The 19,161-nt window shown below is 38.9% G+C and overlaps 1 protein-coding gene across 2 annotated transcripts in view; it reads right to left on the bottom strand.

The window, feature by feature from the left end:
* Nucleotides 1–469: 469 nt before the first annotated feature.
* Nucleotides 470–19,161, bottom strand: part of ZEB1 (zinc finger E-box binding homeobox 1) — a 203,336-nt gene continuing 184,644 nt past the window's right edge. For both annotated transcript variants that reach the window (XM_084620750.1, XM_084620751.1), the window contains exons 6-9: nt 13,362–13,467; nt 9,830–11,640; nt 7,656–7,836; nt 470–2,937 (exon numbers count right to left, since the gene is read on the bottom strand). In XM_084620750.1, the coding sequence (XP_084476876.1) occupies nt 2,411–2,937; nt 7,656–7,836; nt 9,830–11,640; nt 13,362–13,467 (2,625 nt within the window). In that variant the 3' untranslated portion in view covers nt 470–2,410. The remainder of the gene's footprint in view (nt 2,938–7,655; nt 7,837–9,829; nt 11,641–13,361; nt 13,468–19,161) is intronic.

Below are 19,161 nucleotides of genomic sequence, written 5' to 3'. Positions count from 1 at the left end.
ACAGTTTCTAATGTAAATTTAGGTGTAATTTTTTTTAAAACCTTAATTTTACATTAGTGGCTTTCTGTATCAGAGATGTCTGTTCAATATTTTTAGGAAGTCCAACAGCAATATATACTTGAACCTATTGCTAAATCAAGAAAACACTCACAGAACTATTTTCTTTAAAATAAGTGTTAATGAGATATATCTTTTAAAAATATACAATACAGATCCAAAAGCAACAAAAATCCAAGAAAACACGTGGTTTTGTTCTGAAACCAAAATCTTTGGTGTACTGATCTTTATAGAAGCCAGTGAACCACCAAAACAGCTATCCCTATGCCTTGCTCTTATTCATTTGTTACCAACACACAGCTCAAGTGGAGTATCTGTATCCAAGCAAAAAGTGAAGTCTGCCTGACATCTCATAAAAATAATTCAAAACATAATCATTTTATATTATTGGAATAACGACAGTAAGTCAGGCTTGTTGACGCATTTTATTGTGAGATGGGGAGCCTGGTAAAAAACTAGAAAATGACCATGATGTAACAAGGAACTTAAAAATGAAGATTCAGATTTGTAACTTACATACATGAATACAGGAACAAATTGGCACAAAAAATGTTAAACATTGTTCCCAACACTGTTTATAAGATTATTCTAATTTGGCTTCCTAAGGAAATGAGAGTTTTATGGTTAGGCTAATCTCTTAATAAAACTGCAGAGCATCATGCTATTAGTCACACAGTGAATTTCAAAATGTAAGAGCTTTATATTAAAAACTGGGTAAAGGTAAAATGAATGGATTGCAACTGTAAAATTAATACATTCCCATTTTAATTCTTCTGTTCTACAGTCCAAGGCAAGTATAAATGTTAACATAACACTGTTAAATCAAATCTCAATGCAAGAGAACCAATTGCATCTCTACTTTAAATCTTATCAACTTTCCAAATTTTCATACTAAAATATATTATTGTATTAATACAAACTACAGTATTATACACTACACTGTGTAATAAATAAAGAAATATAAAAATAAGACACATAAATATAAAAGTTTTCTAAAACTAAAAAGGTACATATGTCAGTAAGAAGGGTATTAATACTGCCAGGTTTGAAGACATACAGTACAAAATGTTGCACAGATCTATAAACTAAAAGAAATAAAATAATACTGATAGGTAAAAATCAGCTAACATTGTTAATAAATGGGGTCCATAATAACTAACATTTGGAAACACTTATGAGCCAGATAACATGTCTTGTATGTGTCTGAAATTAAAGTAAACCAATAAAGCAGATTAGAAATTTTCCCTTGTAATTATTGTAGAGAAATTCTGCAAATTAGATACCAACCAAACATAATACTGAAGAATTAAATAATGAAATGTACCAGTGTTCTTACTTTTTGGATGGTTGAGTGTTTCCTACCCCTCCCCCCCGCATGATTTAGTTTAGAAGTTTGATACAAATTAACAAATGCTAGTTATTGTAGGCCACACATTAAATAAAGGCTGGTCAGAGCCTTTAAAATACTGATAAATGGCACTTACAGCACACAGGTCTTGCATAAGGCCAAAGGAGATACAAAGCTTCATATCATATCCTTCATATTGTTACTACATACTCAAAACACAATTACAAACACTGATTTTTGACGACTTTGCTGTCCTTACCAGTATTAACACTGTTAGTCCCTGCAATCAGAACTCAACAACAATCTTTTCAACTACATTTTTAACCACATGAGTAAGAAACTTCAGTTCTTCTATCAGCTGCTTTCTTAAGGCTAACAATACACTTTAAATGATAATATGCTCTACTACAACATCTAATGTTATAATTGCTACCTTCTAGGTTGAATTTACAAAGGTAGTCTAGCACTGTTTGGAACTGCATTATACTTTTCTGCGAAAGGGAATTCTGTAGTGCAGAAGTTCTCACATTTTCTAAACATAATAAAATACTGAAGCGGATTTAGCAAATGTTTTCCGGATAAAAAAAAAATCATATAAATCTCTCCCAATTGTATAGCTTAAAATTAATCGACATAAGAATGAAAATTAATACTGATAAAACAAATGATGCCAGATGCTTGTCTAATAAATCAGGTTTCCTACAACCTGTTAAATCTTTGCTTCCAGAGTCACTGTATTTTTCTAATCTGCTTCATGTTACAAACTTGTTCCTAACTTTGAAAACTGCATGAAAAATTACTAGGTTTGAGGTTCAGGCACACCTGGATTTCTTTTTTTTTCTCATTTTCTTCTTTTACTATAATTTTTTTATTTTATTTTTTTACACAGTAGTGAACAGAAATCACAGTATGCAGACTACTGTGTTTCTATGTTAAGCATATATAGTATAGAACAAACTTCATTACCAATTAGTTGTTTTCCTTATAGGAAAAAAAACCTATCAGTTAAGCTTTGTTTGTTTTTTCTGACACCCGCTCATCATTCTGTATAGCTTCTTGTTCTACATTGCTCACGTGATTTACAGCTTCTTCATTCTTCATGTTACCTTCAATTTTCCTTTCTTCCTCCTCTACTTCTTGTAGTTTTTCACATTCTTTTTCTTCCTGAAGTTCTTCCATCTCTTTGTCTTCCTCTTCCTCTTTTTCACTGTCTTCCTCTTCTTCCCTCGTTAAACTTTCTCTCTCATCTGAGTCGATCTGCGATGGAGATGCTCTGGCACCAGCATGCTCATTATTTAGGACTTCTTGTCCTGTCTCTTCCTGTTCTGTGCTATCACGCTCTTCTGCTTCTCTTTTGCAATAGGAGTATCGATGATTCATGTGCTGAGAATAAGACCCAGAGTGTGAAAAACGCTTTCCACATTTGTCACATTGATAGGGCTTTTCTCCAGAATGCAGTCGCATGTGTTCAATCAAATGGTGTTTGTGTTTAAATGCCTTTTTACAGATTCCACACTCATGAGGTCTTTTACCTAAAAATAATAAGCAAATATTTGTAACTTTAGTTTCCACAGTTTAATTGTTATTACTGGTTTCCATATCATCTATGGTTCGTGGAGGCTATTTGTTGAAAAGCAGCGGTTTCACATTTGGATTTTGGTACAACTGTTGGGAGATTTATTTAAGAAGGTGTTCTTTTCTCAGGGTTGTTGGGATTTTCAAAGGAGCCTAAGATCATAACATAAGAACGGCCATACTGGGTCGGATCAATGGTCCATCTAGCCCAGTATCTTGTCTTCCAACAGTGGCCAATGCCAGGTGCTTCAGAAGGAATGAACAGAACAGGTAATCATCAAGTGATTCATCCCGTCTTCAACTCCCAGCTTCTGGCTAACTGAGGCTAGGGACACTCTGAATGTGGTGTTTTAGCCTGACCATCCTGGCTAAAAGCTGTTGATGGACCTATCCACCATGAACTTATCTAGCTCTTTTTTGAACCCTGTTATAGTTTTGGCCTTCATAACATCCCCTGGTGACGAGTTCCACGGGTCGACTGTGTGTTGTGTGAAGAAGTACTTCCTTTTGATTGTTTTAAACTTGAAGCCTTTTCATTTAATTGGGTGACCCCAAGTTCTTGTGTTATGTGAAGGAGTAAATAACACTTCCTTATTCACTTTCTTCACACCAGTCAAGATTTTATAGACCTCTATTATATCCCCTCTTTGTTGTTTCTTTTACAAGCTGAAAAGTCCACGTCTTTTTAATCTCTCCTCATATGGAAGCTATTCCATACCCCTAATGATTTCTGTTGTCCTTCTCTGTACCTTTTCCAATTTTAATATCTTTTTTGAGATGGGGCCATCAGATGTGCATGCAGTATTCAAGATGTGGGCGTACCATGGATTTATACAGTGGCATTATGATATTTTCTATCTTATTATCTATCCCTTTCCTAATGTTTCCTAAAATTGTTGGTTTTTTTGAACTATCCACGCTGACTTCAATACCTCTGACTTGCGTGTAGCAGTGAATTTAGACCCCATCATTCTATATATAGTTGGGATTATGTTTTCCAATATGCATTACTCTGCATTTATCAACACTGAATTTCATCTGCCATTTTGTTGTCCAGTCACCCAGTTTTGTGAGATCCCTTTGTAATGCTTTGCAGTCTGCTTTGGACTTATCCCATTTCCCACTGAATTTTCAGCCTAAATTCTAGGCTGAAAGTAGGATTTAACAAATCAAAATAATAATAAATTTAAATTAACCCATCCAAAGTTCTGAGTGAATATGACATATATCACAAGGTCAGAGGCTTGTGTATAATGACTTATTTTCTGCACTCAATGAACCAGTCTTCCTTTTGTGATGAAACTATCAGGAGACTGTATGCCTTGCTCATCACAGGATGAGAATGGAGACAGGTCTGTAGAGACCAACTCTAGGCTAGTTGCATAGCTAACTCAATGGAATTATGAAGATCCACATTAATAACTAAAACCTTATTCCAAAAAAGATGATAAAAGACATTCGAAAATTGCAAAACTTATTAACCCTATTTTCCCATTCTAACAAAGGGCAGACTCAGCACCATCGTCCACTGCATGCTCAGGCCCCAATTTGGCAAAGGAATTAATGTGCTTAACTTTAAGCACATGCTTGAGTCTCACTGATTTAATCACATGCTTACATCCATTTAACTCCTTTGTTGAACTGTGTGAATTGAATTTCTTGAATTTCTACATAAACTGAATAATTTGAGAACACAAGGATGGCCGTCTTGAAAGCCATTTGCCAAAGTTGAACAGAATGTAGGAAGTTGATAGAGTGGCTCCTGGGTGCTACTTTTAGTGAATGAACATCCCACAATCAGGTGGGATAAGAGGAATAGGGTCCCAATTAATGATGGTGAATTTCATGAAACGTTTTTTGGTTATAAGATTAGTTCAAATTCAAATCCATTTTTAACTTGGATTTTAATCCCATTTTTTCCACTCATACTCACTTAAAATATTTTTGCTCACTTCGTATTAAGAAGAGAGGAGAAGAAAGATCTTCACCCACCCCCCCCACAAAAACAGATTGGCACAAGTATTTATTCTGTTCCTACAAATTCATTAGAAAAATCTCTCTCCTACTCCCAGCTCAGTCTCTCTTTATTTGTTTATCCCTCAGTCTTCTCTCTGCTCCAGTTTTCAGATTTTTTTCTTTGTCCCCCTCTGCTATTTTTAATGTCTCTTCTAAACATAACAAACTGTTGTGACTACTGGGCCTATAAACTTAACCTAATTGTGAGCTCAACTGTGAAAAGTGAATGAAAGTTCATAAAATGTTACAATAAGCTATAACAACGTAATTTGATGGGAAAAGGTAAAAAATAAAACCAGAAAAGAAAAGAAGACTGAATTAGTCTAAACAAAACTGATCAAGATCATACCTAGTAAACAAGAACAGTGTGAGATCAGAAATTAATGAACCAAAATTGGTGTGTCTGAAATTAGGCCTATTGGTGGACAAAATAATGAGAGGATGGAGTATTCTGCCCATCAGTCCCTTTTGGGGTCCTTAAAATAAAGGAGACTGAGAGAAAGTGAAGGGAGACAATTGCTGACTGAAAGGAGGGGAAGGAGCAAGCTTCACCATCATAGCTGCCACCTGCACTGTCTCCTGGGACCCTGGGATCCACTGTAAAATCATTGTGTCTTGGTTGTCCTAATCCCAAGAGATGTCCTGACCAGACCAAGCCATAAAAGGGCTCCACCTCCACTCACTGGCTCTGATGAATCCCAAACACAACCTGATATGTGAGACTTTGTCACGCCTTTCCCCAGTGTGTCCTTTTTCCTTCCCCACCTTACTTCTTCTCCTTCCCCTTTTGCATTCTATCTAACAAGAATCTGATTCAACCAGCCAAGAATGTATATTTTGCAACACTGCTGAAAGCCTCTGAGCAAAAAGCTAAAGGCAATGTCCCCGAAACAACCCAATGCTGGTACGAGTTTGCCAGATCTCAGAGTGGCAGATAAGAGCGTGAGCTGTGCCTGTGTTTTTCCAGCAATGAGGATGCAAGTGAAAGGCAATACCAGAAACAGAAGTTGTGCTTTCTATCTTCCCTGTTCTTTTCTTTCTCCTCTTTTCGCTCTCTCTCTCTCTCTCTCTCCGTGTATCTCTTGTTTTGTCTTTTAGGAAATTGAATTGGACTTCAACAACAAAAACAGTAACAACCGCTCCAGCCCATTCCAACTAACTTCCCTCTTCCAAAAAGGACATTTATCATCATCTTTGATACTATCTAAGAGACTCAAGTTATTCCCCCCCACACTTTTAAAGACTCTCCCCAGCTAAAGGGAAAGAGGGATGTGGTTAAAATGAAAACCTTACTTATTTCTTTACATTTCAAATGCTTTAACTGTTTTTCTTCTTTTTCTGTATCTTTAATAAAAGATGTAAATGATTTGTAATGGTGTTTGCCATGGGACTAAGCCAGCTGAGGTCTCTGTACCCCAACACTTCTTTAAAACTTTTTAATACAGCAGTTTCAGGGTCATGTTAACACCTTTGACTCTTTGGGCCCATATATTCCATCTAAATTAATACAAGAGAACCCAGTAACGTTAGTTTGGTTTCAGCATTCAAAACTCACAATTAAATAGGGTAGAAATGAGGCAAAACAAGTTTGTATAAGCCTAGCCTTGATATGAAAGATGCAGACAAATGGTAGTTTTCTGATCACAGTAAACAGAAGAGAAATGACTTCTATGTCTAGTACTGTCAAACAGGCACTTTTCCTGAGCTCTATACTTAATTAAAAAGTAAAATAGAAAGAACTAGTGTGTTCTAAAAGAGGAGAAACTAATACACTAAACTTTAGGAAAGCAAAGCTGGGAAAAATACAAATTTTGTTGAGAAACACACTCTGAGAAATTGACCTGAATGGGAAAAACTGAAAAGAAAATTAACAGAATTAATAGACAATACACCATTAAGAACCAAACCTGATAGAGATTTAAAAAAAGAGTAATGCAGATAAACAGAGAAATAATACAGAGATCTAGTCAATAAAAAAGAAAGAGGCATATGAAGATACACATATCAAAACACGTCTTTAATACACAAGATAGCAAAGACTAAAGTAAAGGAATGTAATAAATGACCAAAAAAGCCAGAACCTGAGTTGAAAGGAGAAATGCAGAGAAATAAAAATGAAAAAACTTAAGACTGTAACACTAGTCTTTTTGGGAAAGATTCAAAGCTCATTGAAGACTCCCACTGATTTCCAAGTGATTTTAGATTAGACTCTTAGACTGTAAAATGCCTGGGGGCAGGGACTTTGTCTCTTAGTTGTATGTAAAGTGTCCCACACGTATAAGGTGTTTTGTGAGTAAATAATAAATAATAATTATGAAAACAGCAGTATGAGCTAGAAGGCGGAAAATGAGTCCCTGATTAGAGGAGCTGTCAGATAATCATGACCACGACCCAGCTGGAGAAGAGATACTTGATCACTTAATGTGTTTGTATTAATCCCTAAAAATATAACATCATCCTGGAATTGCAATGAAAATTGAACATAAAAAATGTAGATTTACTGAAAAAGGTATGCATTGAGCCATGATGATGAAAAAAGTTATTATTTTCTCCTCCACCCTTCAACCATGGGCATATTATATGTTCTTTTTGAAGCATGGAATCCAATCAGAATTAAAATAAGAAAACTATTTTAAAAACTATATTTACTACTACATACCTGTGTGTTCATACTTATGTCTCAACAGTGAACTGCTCTTCTGGAATATTTTGTCACATAAATCACAAGCATACATCCCATTTTCTGTCTTTCTCATCTTCTTTTTGGGTGGTGTTGAATCAGAATCATTTTGATCTTCCACATTTGAGACTCCTTCTGAGCTAGTATCTTGCCTTTCATCCTAAGAAAATTACAAAAAAAATATCAAACCTTGTACAAATTCCATGGACACAGTAAGCGAGATTATAAATCATATTCTGGAATTTTAGTTGTAATTTCACTTAATTTCAATAAATTGACAAACAATGTTGTTTAATTCTAACATTTACATAGCCAAGAAAAGACTCTCTCTTTGTGACACTAACATTCCCGATCTATTACAACTAGAAGGCCTAGAAAACCAGTACTTAACAGAGTTGCAATGTTTGAGTTTCAAGAGTTGGCTTCAGGCCAAGCTTCAGAGGAGCACTGACACACCAAGTAAGACAGGGTGGCCAACCTGAGCCTGAGAAGGAGACAGAATTTACCATATACATTGCCAAAGAGCCACAGTAATACGTCAGCAGCCCCTCATCCACTCCCCAGCGCCTCCTGCCTGCTGGCAGCTCCCACCAATCAGCACCTATCTCCACTCCACCTGCAATCTGCTCCTTCGCATGTCTGCAGGGGTCTTGGGGGAATGGGTGGAGTGGGGGCAGGGCTTGGGGCAGAGCCAGGGGGTTGAGCAGTGAGCACCCCCCGGCACATTGGAAAGTTAGCATCTATAGCTCCAGCCCCGGAATCCGTGCCTAGGTAAGGAGCCGCCTATTAACCTCTGAAGAGCCACATGCAGCTCCGGAGCCACAGGTTGGCCATGCCTGAAGTAAGAGCTGGATAAGGGAGAGATTATAGAATGAAAAGGTACGTAAAAGGGCATTGGGAATGTGGAAGACCAAGGACGTTTCTAACAGTATTTTACATTAAGGTATACTGTCTGCATCTAAATGTTTCACCAGTTTTATGGAAATTAAAATTATGCTAACATTAGTGTTCAATTCTGTAAAACTGGCTACTTTCCTTCCCATAATTCTGTTACAAATGTAACCTAAAGTAGCTAGCCAGGGAATGCTAATATTCCATGAACAAAAACTGTACCTATAATACCATAATACTGTAACTGTAGCCCCAGATGATTCATCTGCTAAATTCACTCTCAAGAAGCATAAAAGCATATTTTAATGGTATGAGCAAGTCACAAAACCCACAAAAACTGTATTAGATTTTTGGCATCAGTTTTCAAATCCAAATAAAATATGTATTAGCTACCTCAGTATGCATGAGCGTAATATATAACATTGTATATATATGCATGAGCGTAATATATAACATACCTTGTGTCTGTCCAAACCCAGGCTGACCAGTTTCCAATTGTACAGGAAAGAGTTTACATTAACTTCCATCACCCACTTACAAGGAGTCAACCAGGAAAAGATCTTATCCTTTGCATGTATCTTTTTTTTAATTCTTCTCTGTTCCTACCTTAATAATTTATGTACAACTATCAGTGGGATCGACTCTGATCACAGAGACATATATTGAAGTAGAAACAGAGCAGTGTACATAAACAACACATGCAAGGGACAAGCACTTGCCCAATTTTCAATGAAAGTTTCATTTTAATGTTGTTTAAAGTTACATTATGGTACAGGAAGAGTTCAGTTACCCACCAGATCAAGATAGTACTGGCTGGGAGCCGACAGGAAGGGCAAAATAGGAGGGTCAAGACGTCCCACCCAGCCTTTTTTATTTTTTTGGAGGGGATAGTGAGCCAGCAAAATATATGAGTCTGGTTACACTGCTTTTTAACCAGTGGTACTGGAATTCATAAGTAGATAATATATTTATTATTTGGATTGAAAACTGGTCCTGAAAATCTGACACAACGATTAGTTCCTGTATGTTGCCCGACTGTGTACCAGCTTGGCTTCAAAGGAATAAATGTTACAATAACTTCTATCACCCACTTATTAGGATGTAACCAAAATAAATATTATCAACAATTTAAACACTATTTTAACCAATTCTGGCTTTTTTTCTTTTACCATTAAAGTGTTTTAGTTTGGTAAAAATAATGACCTGAATTACGCCACACCTCTACATATAGTATGTACAAGAATACACACAGGCTTAGGTACCTGATTTCCATTAGGTTGGGTCTGTTTTGGCGGTGTTTCTTGAACTGCAGGGCTAACCGTAGTTGAATATGTATAAGCCACCCGTGGAATCAGAATGGTTTGCTTATTGGCAGCTAGAGCTCTTAAGCATGGAACACTGTTCTGGTCAGCAATGGCAACAATTGTAGGTAACTGGGCAGTGACTGCAGGTATAGCAATATTTATGGGGTTGGCACTTGGTGGGATTACATTTACAACAGGATCAGAGTCTGTAATACTGCTGTCCTTTTGTGGTTCTTTTTTTGCACAAGTCAAGTTCAAAGGTTCTTCTTGGACAGAATAAACACTGTTCTGGTAAACACTAGTTATGGTAGATCTTTCCAATATTTCTCCATGTTGCTTTGGTAGTGAAAGGTCAAGAGGTTCTATTTGTGGCTCTTCTGGTACATCCTCTGTTGTGTACACATAACCCTGTGAATTTCTGGATGAAGAGAGGTTTAGTGGTGATGGGGACGGCGTGTTACTTCGTGAACCATTCAGGGTCAATCCCACTGATAAAGTCTGAGCCTTAATTATCTTGAGGGAGTTTTGTGAATTACTTGTGTTGTTGTGGGGTTCACTTGGATTTGTAGATCCTGCTTGATCATCATTATCTGTAGGATTACTTAGTTTGCCCTGTTCAGGAGAAGATGGTCCAGAAGACTGTACAGAAATTTGCCCAGCTTGCATTTTTTCAAACCACTTTTTTACCACATCCAGTGGTAGGTTTACTGAATCAGCAATTTTTGAGAGCTCTTCTGCACTTGGTTGTGCATTTAATGCATAATATGCTTTTAGAAGAGATAAAAGATTTTTTAAAGGTGGCTGACCAGGAGATAAATTGCTCTCCCCTGTTTCTGACAGAACAGGGGATTCAGACTTCTCAGCTTCTGTTTCACTGAGCTGAGGAAGCTGAGTGGGATTTTTTGGGTCATAGTGCTTTAATTCTTGAAGTGCATTAAGATCTCCTGGACAGTCATCACAAAGAAGGCAAGTGCTATCATTGATCTCTCCTTCAAAGTTCTTATCTTTCTCAGACTTCACTGTAAGATCTTCTGGTAATTTTTCACTTTTGCAACTGTTTGTGGGAACAGAATTTTCTTTTTTCAGATTTTGTGGAACAACCTGAAGTTGACTAGGTTGCTCCAAACTGTAATTGATTATAATTTTGGTTGTCCCATCTTGATCAACCAAAGGAAGACTGATAGCTGAAATGAGGGAATGACCGGCTTGTTGTATGGATGCAGTGTTGATTGTTTCTTGTTCTTTGGATGCAAGATTAGTATGACTGTTTTCCAATACTTGCCTTATTACATTACCATCTACTGCCACTTTAAGTACATTTTGAATGTCACTTAAGTTGATGCTTATGGGAGATACCAGACCTACTGTTGGTAGAACAACAGCTTGCACCACACCCTGAGGAGAACTGGTTGCCTGTAATGGGCTACCACCACTAAAAACCCCATTTTGCAAAGGGGTTGAACAGTTGATTCCTGAAGCAACAACTATGGGCTTGAATTCATAATCCACAGGTTCAGTTTTAATTTGGTTAATGGGAAGTTGTTCTTGTAAGGGCTTGTTTTCTAATTTTTGCCGTATCTGTGGTCTTGCTGGGATACCTGGTGATGCGGAAAGGGAAGGGGAGGAGCACTGAGACGTCTTGAGCCCTGACCGTGCTCGACCATTCACAGGCATCAAACCAATACATTTCTTGCTGCTTATGTGTGAGCTATATGAACCAGAATGGGAAAAACGCTTCTTGCAGTTTGGGCACTCATATGGCTTCTCTCCTAAACAAAGACAAATGAGAGTTGATTAGGCTACAGTGCATCTCCATTATACTAAAATAATGGGAAAACAATCTCTCTCCTCTCAAACGGTCCCAGACATGACTCTGACAACAAAAACTTTATATTCAATTAAACAATATAGATAATTATGCCACCTTTGCGCCTGATCAGGCATTCCTTCCATGAATTTCAATACAAATTGTGTGTGCACTAGAAATAAAAGATCAGGCCCCATATGGCCATGATAAATTCTAGCATTTTCCAAACCTTGGCGTAAGTGTCTAAACCCAACATATAAATTGGCTTTATATTATATTGTAGACTTCATTAAACTCCACCCAAACAATAACTTTGTTTCCATAGTAGCTAATATAAAGTACTTTAGAAAGTGATAAAGCAGGAGACTAAAACAACAATAAATCCAAAGAAAATAAGTGGCATAAATAAAATAAATGGTGATGTAAAATCCTATAATTTTTTTTAGTGGCATAAGCACACATACACAAACACTAACTAGCCACCTATCTACCCATAACTGTAATCAGCCAAATAGATACACCAGAGTAAAGGGAAATTGGGCACACACAGAAGGCATGCATGTGATCTGATGTCAGAGATGAACATCAGTTGTAAAGCTTCCTTACAAGCTAGCCAGCTTGGTGGTCAAGCCCAGTGGTAGCACTGACTTCTTAACATAGCTCTGCTGCTGAGGAAGAGAATAGCTGGTAGATCTGCCTCTTTGCAGGGAGAGATGAGTGCCAGCACAGGCTCTTCCACCAACAGAGTCACCATTGAAAGTAAGGAGATGAGACACAGGTGTTGTTAGTTGGGAGAAGAAACAAAAGTGAGGCACAGAACATGCACTCGGATGGGAAAAAACAGAGCTTTCTTAAATGCTGCTTCTCTGATTCAGATGGCAAAGCAGTAGGAAAGGATAATGTGAAACCTTCATTTCTACTTCCTTTCTGTCTGTCTTCAATCGGTAAAGAAGAGGGGGAGGGGAGAAATTGAGGAATTTTTTTAATGACCAAAATTAACCTTTAGAATTTCATACAGAATGAAACACTGACTGCTGAGATGACAATCTACAAAAATCTTGGGTACGATTGTCTTCTTTGCTTAGGGCAGTATTTTATTGCTATTACCCTTGTATGGTGGTATACACAGGCACAGTAAGGTGGGTAGCTGTCATATTTATTATTATTATTGTAAATTACTTGTTTCCAGTAGTGGCCACAACACGCTAAATGTTCTACAAACACATAGAAAGAGGATATAATTGAAAAAGGTAAACAAGCAAAGGATAGAGGAAAGGTGTACAACAAAGAACAAGGGAAAGAGGTACAACATGCAAGTAAAGAGGTCAAGGCAAAGGCTGTCCACTTTTTAAAATTAAGAATTGTATACATACACATAGCATGAACAAAACATCCCCAAATTCCTTTGCCTATCTTTGGTTTTACACATGCCAGAACTCTAACACTACAGCTGAAGTTTTGCTTAACTGTTTCAGCTTAAAGCCACTTTTGCAAAGCCTCTTGAATTGCCCTGGAAGCACTTTGGACACAGCTGAGTACTGGGGCCAGAATTTACAGTATCTCCAAGAACAAAATATAAACTTTATGTTTTAAACTTATAGTTACAAAATTGTTTTCATGCCAAAGTCATACAGAGTACATGGGATAATATTCATTATGTATATCAAGACTTGGAATATTTACCACTGTGGATTCGTAGATGCTCCTTTAGGTGATGTTTGTATTTGAAAGCTTTTCCACATTCAGTGCACTTGAATTTTCGATTACCACTGGACTGAGTCACATGTCTCTGTAAGAGAAAATCTGAAATTCATTCAGAGAACAAAGAAGTTCAAATGTAATGAATAAACAGCATAAGGAAAACCTCACGTATTTCAAATTTCAGCACAACATTTGGTGTAAATTTGGTACAGTTAAAAAAAAAGACATTGCTCTCTATCCTAATTTTACAAAAAGGGAATACGGCCAGCTTACGTGCCTAAGAAATTTAATAAGATATTCCCTTTTCTATTTGTAAAAATCATCCAATAGATATGGAATACAAGAAAGAAACATTAAAGCATTTAGAGACAGTTTAAAATTTAATCAGTTGACTTGATTTTTCCATTTACATGCTTCCAGCTTTTACTGTTGGCCTTAGATTCTTTATGTAATGGCACCACAGGATTGCTGAAGAGAAGATGGTTCAGTAACAACAAAGGCACTCTCAGTCCCAGTTTATTCTCAAAAGAAATGCAAAAAATCTCTATTAAAATATGCAATATAATAAATGGATTCCTCAAACACTTAATATTTGTTAACAATTGTGATGAAGCCACTTAACTATCTTTTTTGTTATGTCTTGTCTTGTGAGAACATTTATTACGCATTTAAAGTATTTTCATCATTTTAGCCTTATTTACATTACAATTCTTTTAAAGTAGCATAGGCCAAGAAAGGTAAGTTTAAATAAATGCACTTTTGTTTTAGTATAAATAGTTTACATGTACAAATGTATATATTTAAACACTGACCAAGTATATTATTTTTGAAAGTACAGTCAGAGCTGTTTGGTGATGACCTGGGGAAGAATCAGGATAGGAGGGAATGCATACAGTAGAGTTGACTTCCAGCTGCAGGAGAAAGAGTCAGAGAGGGAGCCTGGGCTCAGTTCCTCTTTTGCCTTGTTGCAAAGAGGTCGAATGTAGGGATGCCCCACGTTGCGAACACCATCTGAAGGACCTCTGACTTAAGGGACCACTTGAGGCTCGGGGAGAAAATCCTGCTGAAATGATCCGCAAGACAATTCTGGATCCCTGGTCCGGGAAGGCATGTGTAGGATGTGGTATGTAGAATGTATATTTTTGGTGCTGGGACATGAAAAAAGAAGCCTGCTTGTCTGGTAAGGAAAGAAAACAGCCAGGTAAAAAGCTGAGCCAGCAATCTGATCAGGTGAAAAGCTGAGCCAGCAATCTGATCAGGTAAACAACCAAATTAGCAAACCAATCTTAGTGCTAGGCAGAAAAAGTGTTGAATACCTGGAGGTTGAGGATGGGCCTGATCCCACCCTTGGATTTTGGTATCAGGCAATACTGGGGGTAGAACCCAGGACTGTGGTGTTCTCACAGAACCTCCTCCACCCCTCCCAACACTATCAGAGAGCTGACCTGTTCAAAGAGCAGTATCTCGTGAGAAGAATGTGGCGGGAGGCGGAGTTTGGAGAGGAGGCATGGAGAGGAATTGGATGGTGTAGCCCGATCCAAAGTGTCTAGGATCCAGCTGTTGGACATTATCAAGACCCAGGCACTGTAAAAGTGAACCAGCTTGTCCCCTAAGGAACAGGGGGATGATGAGGAAGGAAGAACAACTGGAACAATGTTCTGGCCTAACGAGGCAAAATGCATGTTTAGCAAGTGCTGAAGGAGGGTGCACAGAGCAGCCAGGCCCTGAGCTTGAGTGCTTCCTCTTGTGAGACCTATCCCTTTTCCTGGGGTAGTCTCACTGTCTTTTGGGGGGGAAGGGCTGCACAAAGGGGCTTTGCAGCCCGCATCACTGCTGCTGCTGCGCACCATAATGATGTCTGTGTGTGTGTGTGTTGTACAAACCTGCACGGACCTTAAAGTGGTCCTCAAATCCTTGAAGGAATACAGGGTTTCATCAGTCTTATTCGAAAACAAGGTTTGGCCATTGAATGGCAAGTCCTCAGTTGCTTGCTGGACAGCCAGTATAATCCCGGAAATCTGAAACCAGGAAGCTCTCCTCATAGTAACTGTGGAGGCCATAGCCCTGGCTGAAGTGTCCGCCACCTCAAGCGCAGATTGCAACAATGTTTTTGCCACTACTCTGCCCTCAGTAACAAACACAAAATTCATGCCAGGAGGCCTTGGGAAAACTATTGCTCAACCCTGGCCAAAACCAACTAGTTGAGGAAGTCATATTTGGCCAGCAGGGCTTGCTGGTTCGCAGTGACTATGAGGTGTATATCTTCCTGCCTAAGAGATCTAGGCACTTCAAGTCTCTGTCTTTGGGGGAGGACTTGAATCTGCCCTGCCAGGCGCTGTCATTCACTGCTGTGACTACTAGGAGTTTGCAGCCAGCTGGCAATAAAATTCCTTGTATCCCTGTACTGGAACAAAATAGCGCTTCTCCAAGCATTTGTCCGCTCGTAGTACTCAGGCCAGTGTACTCCAAAGAGCGCTTGCAGGCTTGAGAAGCACCTCATTAATCAACAGGGCCACTCTCCCAGGGACAGAGGGTTGGAGAATGTCCATGAGTTTATGGATATTCTCCTGGAGAAACTCCGCCTGCATACCCAAGGATGAGGTCACCCAACATAACAGGTCCTAGTACACAGCAGAACCTCAAAGCTATGAACACCAGAGTTATGGACTGACCAGTCAATTGGACATCATGTGAAACCAGAAGAAATTAATAAGGAAGCAGCAGAGATTAAAAAAAAAAAAGGCAAATACTGTACGCTGCCTGTATTGCATCTGAAAGGTAGGCACATCCGGGCTGCCTGTCACCACCCCTCATGCACGGGACAGCCATTTACAGCAAGATGCTGGGGCTGCCAGCAGAGCAGGAGCAAGGCTGCAGTCTGTGCAACTTTCACCCCCGCACTCCGCTCGCCTGGAGCGGGACATGCAGTTTTTACCTCCCCTCCCCTGGCTGGGAGGAGGACACACTTTTTTACCCCCCTTCTCCTGGGAGGGGACATGCTGTTCACACACACACACCCACACCCACACCCCCTGCCGGGAGGGGGACAACCTTGCAAACTCATGCCAGTGCTGAGTAGGGAGCCCCAGCTGCCGGGCCTGGAGCCCCTGCTGCCAGGTCTGGAGCCTGAACTGCACTTTGTTCAGAGTTATGAACATTTCATAGTTACAGACAACCTCCATTCCCAAGGTGTCTGTAACTCTGAGTTTCTACTGTACTTTGAAGTCCTGTAGGATGGAAGGGGAGGACAAACCATGCAACACCACATCATGTGGGGGCGAGGCTGAAGCTGAGGCTGTTGGATGGATTACCTGAAAGTCCTGCTCCTAGGGCAGCATCTCCGGATGAGGAAACTTTGGTGGCTCCATGGGATTGGGAGCAGACAGAAAGTGCTTCTCAGTTTATGCTACTTGAAAATGTATCAGTTGTAGGAGAGTTGGTTCTGGATTTAACTAAAGCCCAGGAAGGAAAGGTTCCTAAGTTTGTGTCTGCTAGGGAGAATGACATTGTAACTAGGTCGCATCCAGTTAGTGTCATAACTAGATCCCAGGGACCAGGTGATTCTGGTGCTTCTATTTTGCCTGGTGCTAGTGTATTGCTGAGTAAAGATATGGCAACTCTGTTTAACCAGGTTGATATCATTGCCAGGGCACAAGAAGAGCATGAAGGTGATTTAACCATGTTACCCACTGACAGTGTGGAAACTAGAAGCAAGAAGGGCTGCAGAGGGGGAGAGGAGTCTCTCTAACTATGGAGTCTAGCAGCTTGCATAAAGGGGAATTGTGTGAAAATTCTCTTAACGTGCCACAAGTGATTCTGGATTTACGTGAAACCCAGAAAGAGTCTGTTGTTGCTCAGGAAAATGTTCCTTTAAAGCAAGCACTAGGTGAAGAGGATAAGAGCAGAATTTCTGTGAAAAATTAATTGCTACTTAAAGAAGCTCCTAAGGAGAAGAATCCTCATGGTAGTTTTCGCAAGCAAGGGCATGGCAGTGATTTGATTGAGGTAGTTTCAGAGTCTTTCAGATGTGCATGGATCCATTGGCTTTGCTTCAGAAAGACTCAGTGTGGATAGCTTTGAGAAGGTTTTAGATGGAATGAAAATTGGTAGGGATTTTGAACAGCCCTATAAGCTTGACCAGATTGTTGGGGAGGCAATGTTGTTGGGACAGGAATGTCTCCATGTTGATTCTGTAAATGAACAGTCTGTGTCTCAGGTTCAGAGAGAAGATTGGGTAGCTGGATCTACGGAGCAGGACAGCTGTGCAACTGATCTCTCGGAAATACAGGGGATGGCAGGCAAACTCTCATGTAAACACTCGGGAGATGTCTTGGGGTCTCTTAGTGGACTCAACATCCGATTCCATGTGGAAGCAGAGATTGGTAATGGAAGGACAAAAGAACCTTAAGTCTAACATGCTTGTGAAAATGGATGATCTCTCTTTAAGACAGAGTCCAGCCTTGGAATTGGTAAAGGTTAAGAATCTGAAAACTAGTAAACAAGCTTGTGTCTGTGTTGATGCAAATTACCTGACTGACTGGGGGGAGAAAGACTTGTTGGTAGTTGTTAGCAAAGAGGACACATCCAGCCAGCTAATGGATTCTGTTACACCAGAGAGCTCAGATTTTTACCCTACAGGACAGAGAGGAAGGAAAAAACTTTTTCATACTAATGGAAGCCACAGGTTAACAACCAAAAATGCCAAAACCCCAATGATATTGAACAGAAGGCATGGCATGACAAAAATGCTTGTAAATGTACACTTGCAGTGGATTTGATGTTAATATTAATGCTAATATTAACTTTTGTGACTAATGTGTTGCTGATACCAAAAACTGTAAATATGTATAATCTTTTGGAAAAACCCTTGAACATGTTTAGAGTGATACATAAGAACACACTTTATGTTAAAAGGCCTGGTGATACTGATATTTCACAGTTAGTGCCTGTAACTAGTTTTGAAACTGTACACAGGAGAAAAGACATTGAAGACCTAATGTGTTGTATGAAAAGGGAAACTGAGGCATGCTACAATATTGCTTTCATGGCTAAATGCCAAGATTCCTACACTAAGAAGAACATCAATATCTACATGGATTTGATGTTAATTGGGTTCCAAACATTTGCCAGAGCTTGTATGGATAAATTAGCTATTTTCATTAGTTTATGGCAAGATCACACGAGAATACAGGAATTATGGTGCAAGAGCAGATTCAATCCACTATTGGTCTAACCAAGTTTTACTTTGGGTTTGTAAAGAAATTCAATAATATTCTTACTTCCATAATAAGTCTTACAAAGAAAACTCCTGTTTTAGTCAAACATGATTTCGATAAACCATTTCTGCCATATACTGATACTTCTAATATTGGGTTAGGAGCTGTGGTAATACAGAACCAAGAATGGGAAGTTCCAGTGATACATTCAGAAGTGTCTGGAGCATCAATTTTGTGTTGGAGAGTGTGATATTCTCTGATTAAAATATGACCATATAGATCATTGTTGGAACTGCTGTCACATAATTGCAACAAATCTTGTACAAAATGTGGCATGTAAGATGTCTATGGAAAGGTAATGACCTGCTGAATAGGATTATGCTGTTTGTATGCATGTATCATTTTTGTATTTGAAGTTATGAGTATTGGCTCTACATCTGGATTTCAAATGTTTGCTCCTGTGGTACTGTCCACAAGGTATTTAGCCTGCACCTCTTGGAGGGACTATTCAAATTAAGTGGCTCATCAAGAAACACTTAACTGACACTGGACCATGGGAGATGCCC

Source organism: Lepidochelys olivacea (genome assembly GCF_965140295.1).
Source record: "Lepidochelys olivacea isolate rLepOli2 genome assembly, chromosome: 2".
Lineage (NCBI taxonomy): Eukaryota > Metazoa > Chordata > Testudines > Cheloniidae > Lepidochelys > Lepidochelys olivacea.
Note: the sequence above shows the minus strand (reverse complement) of the source record. Positions and strands in the feature narration are given on the sequence as shown.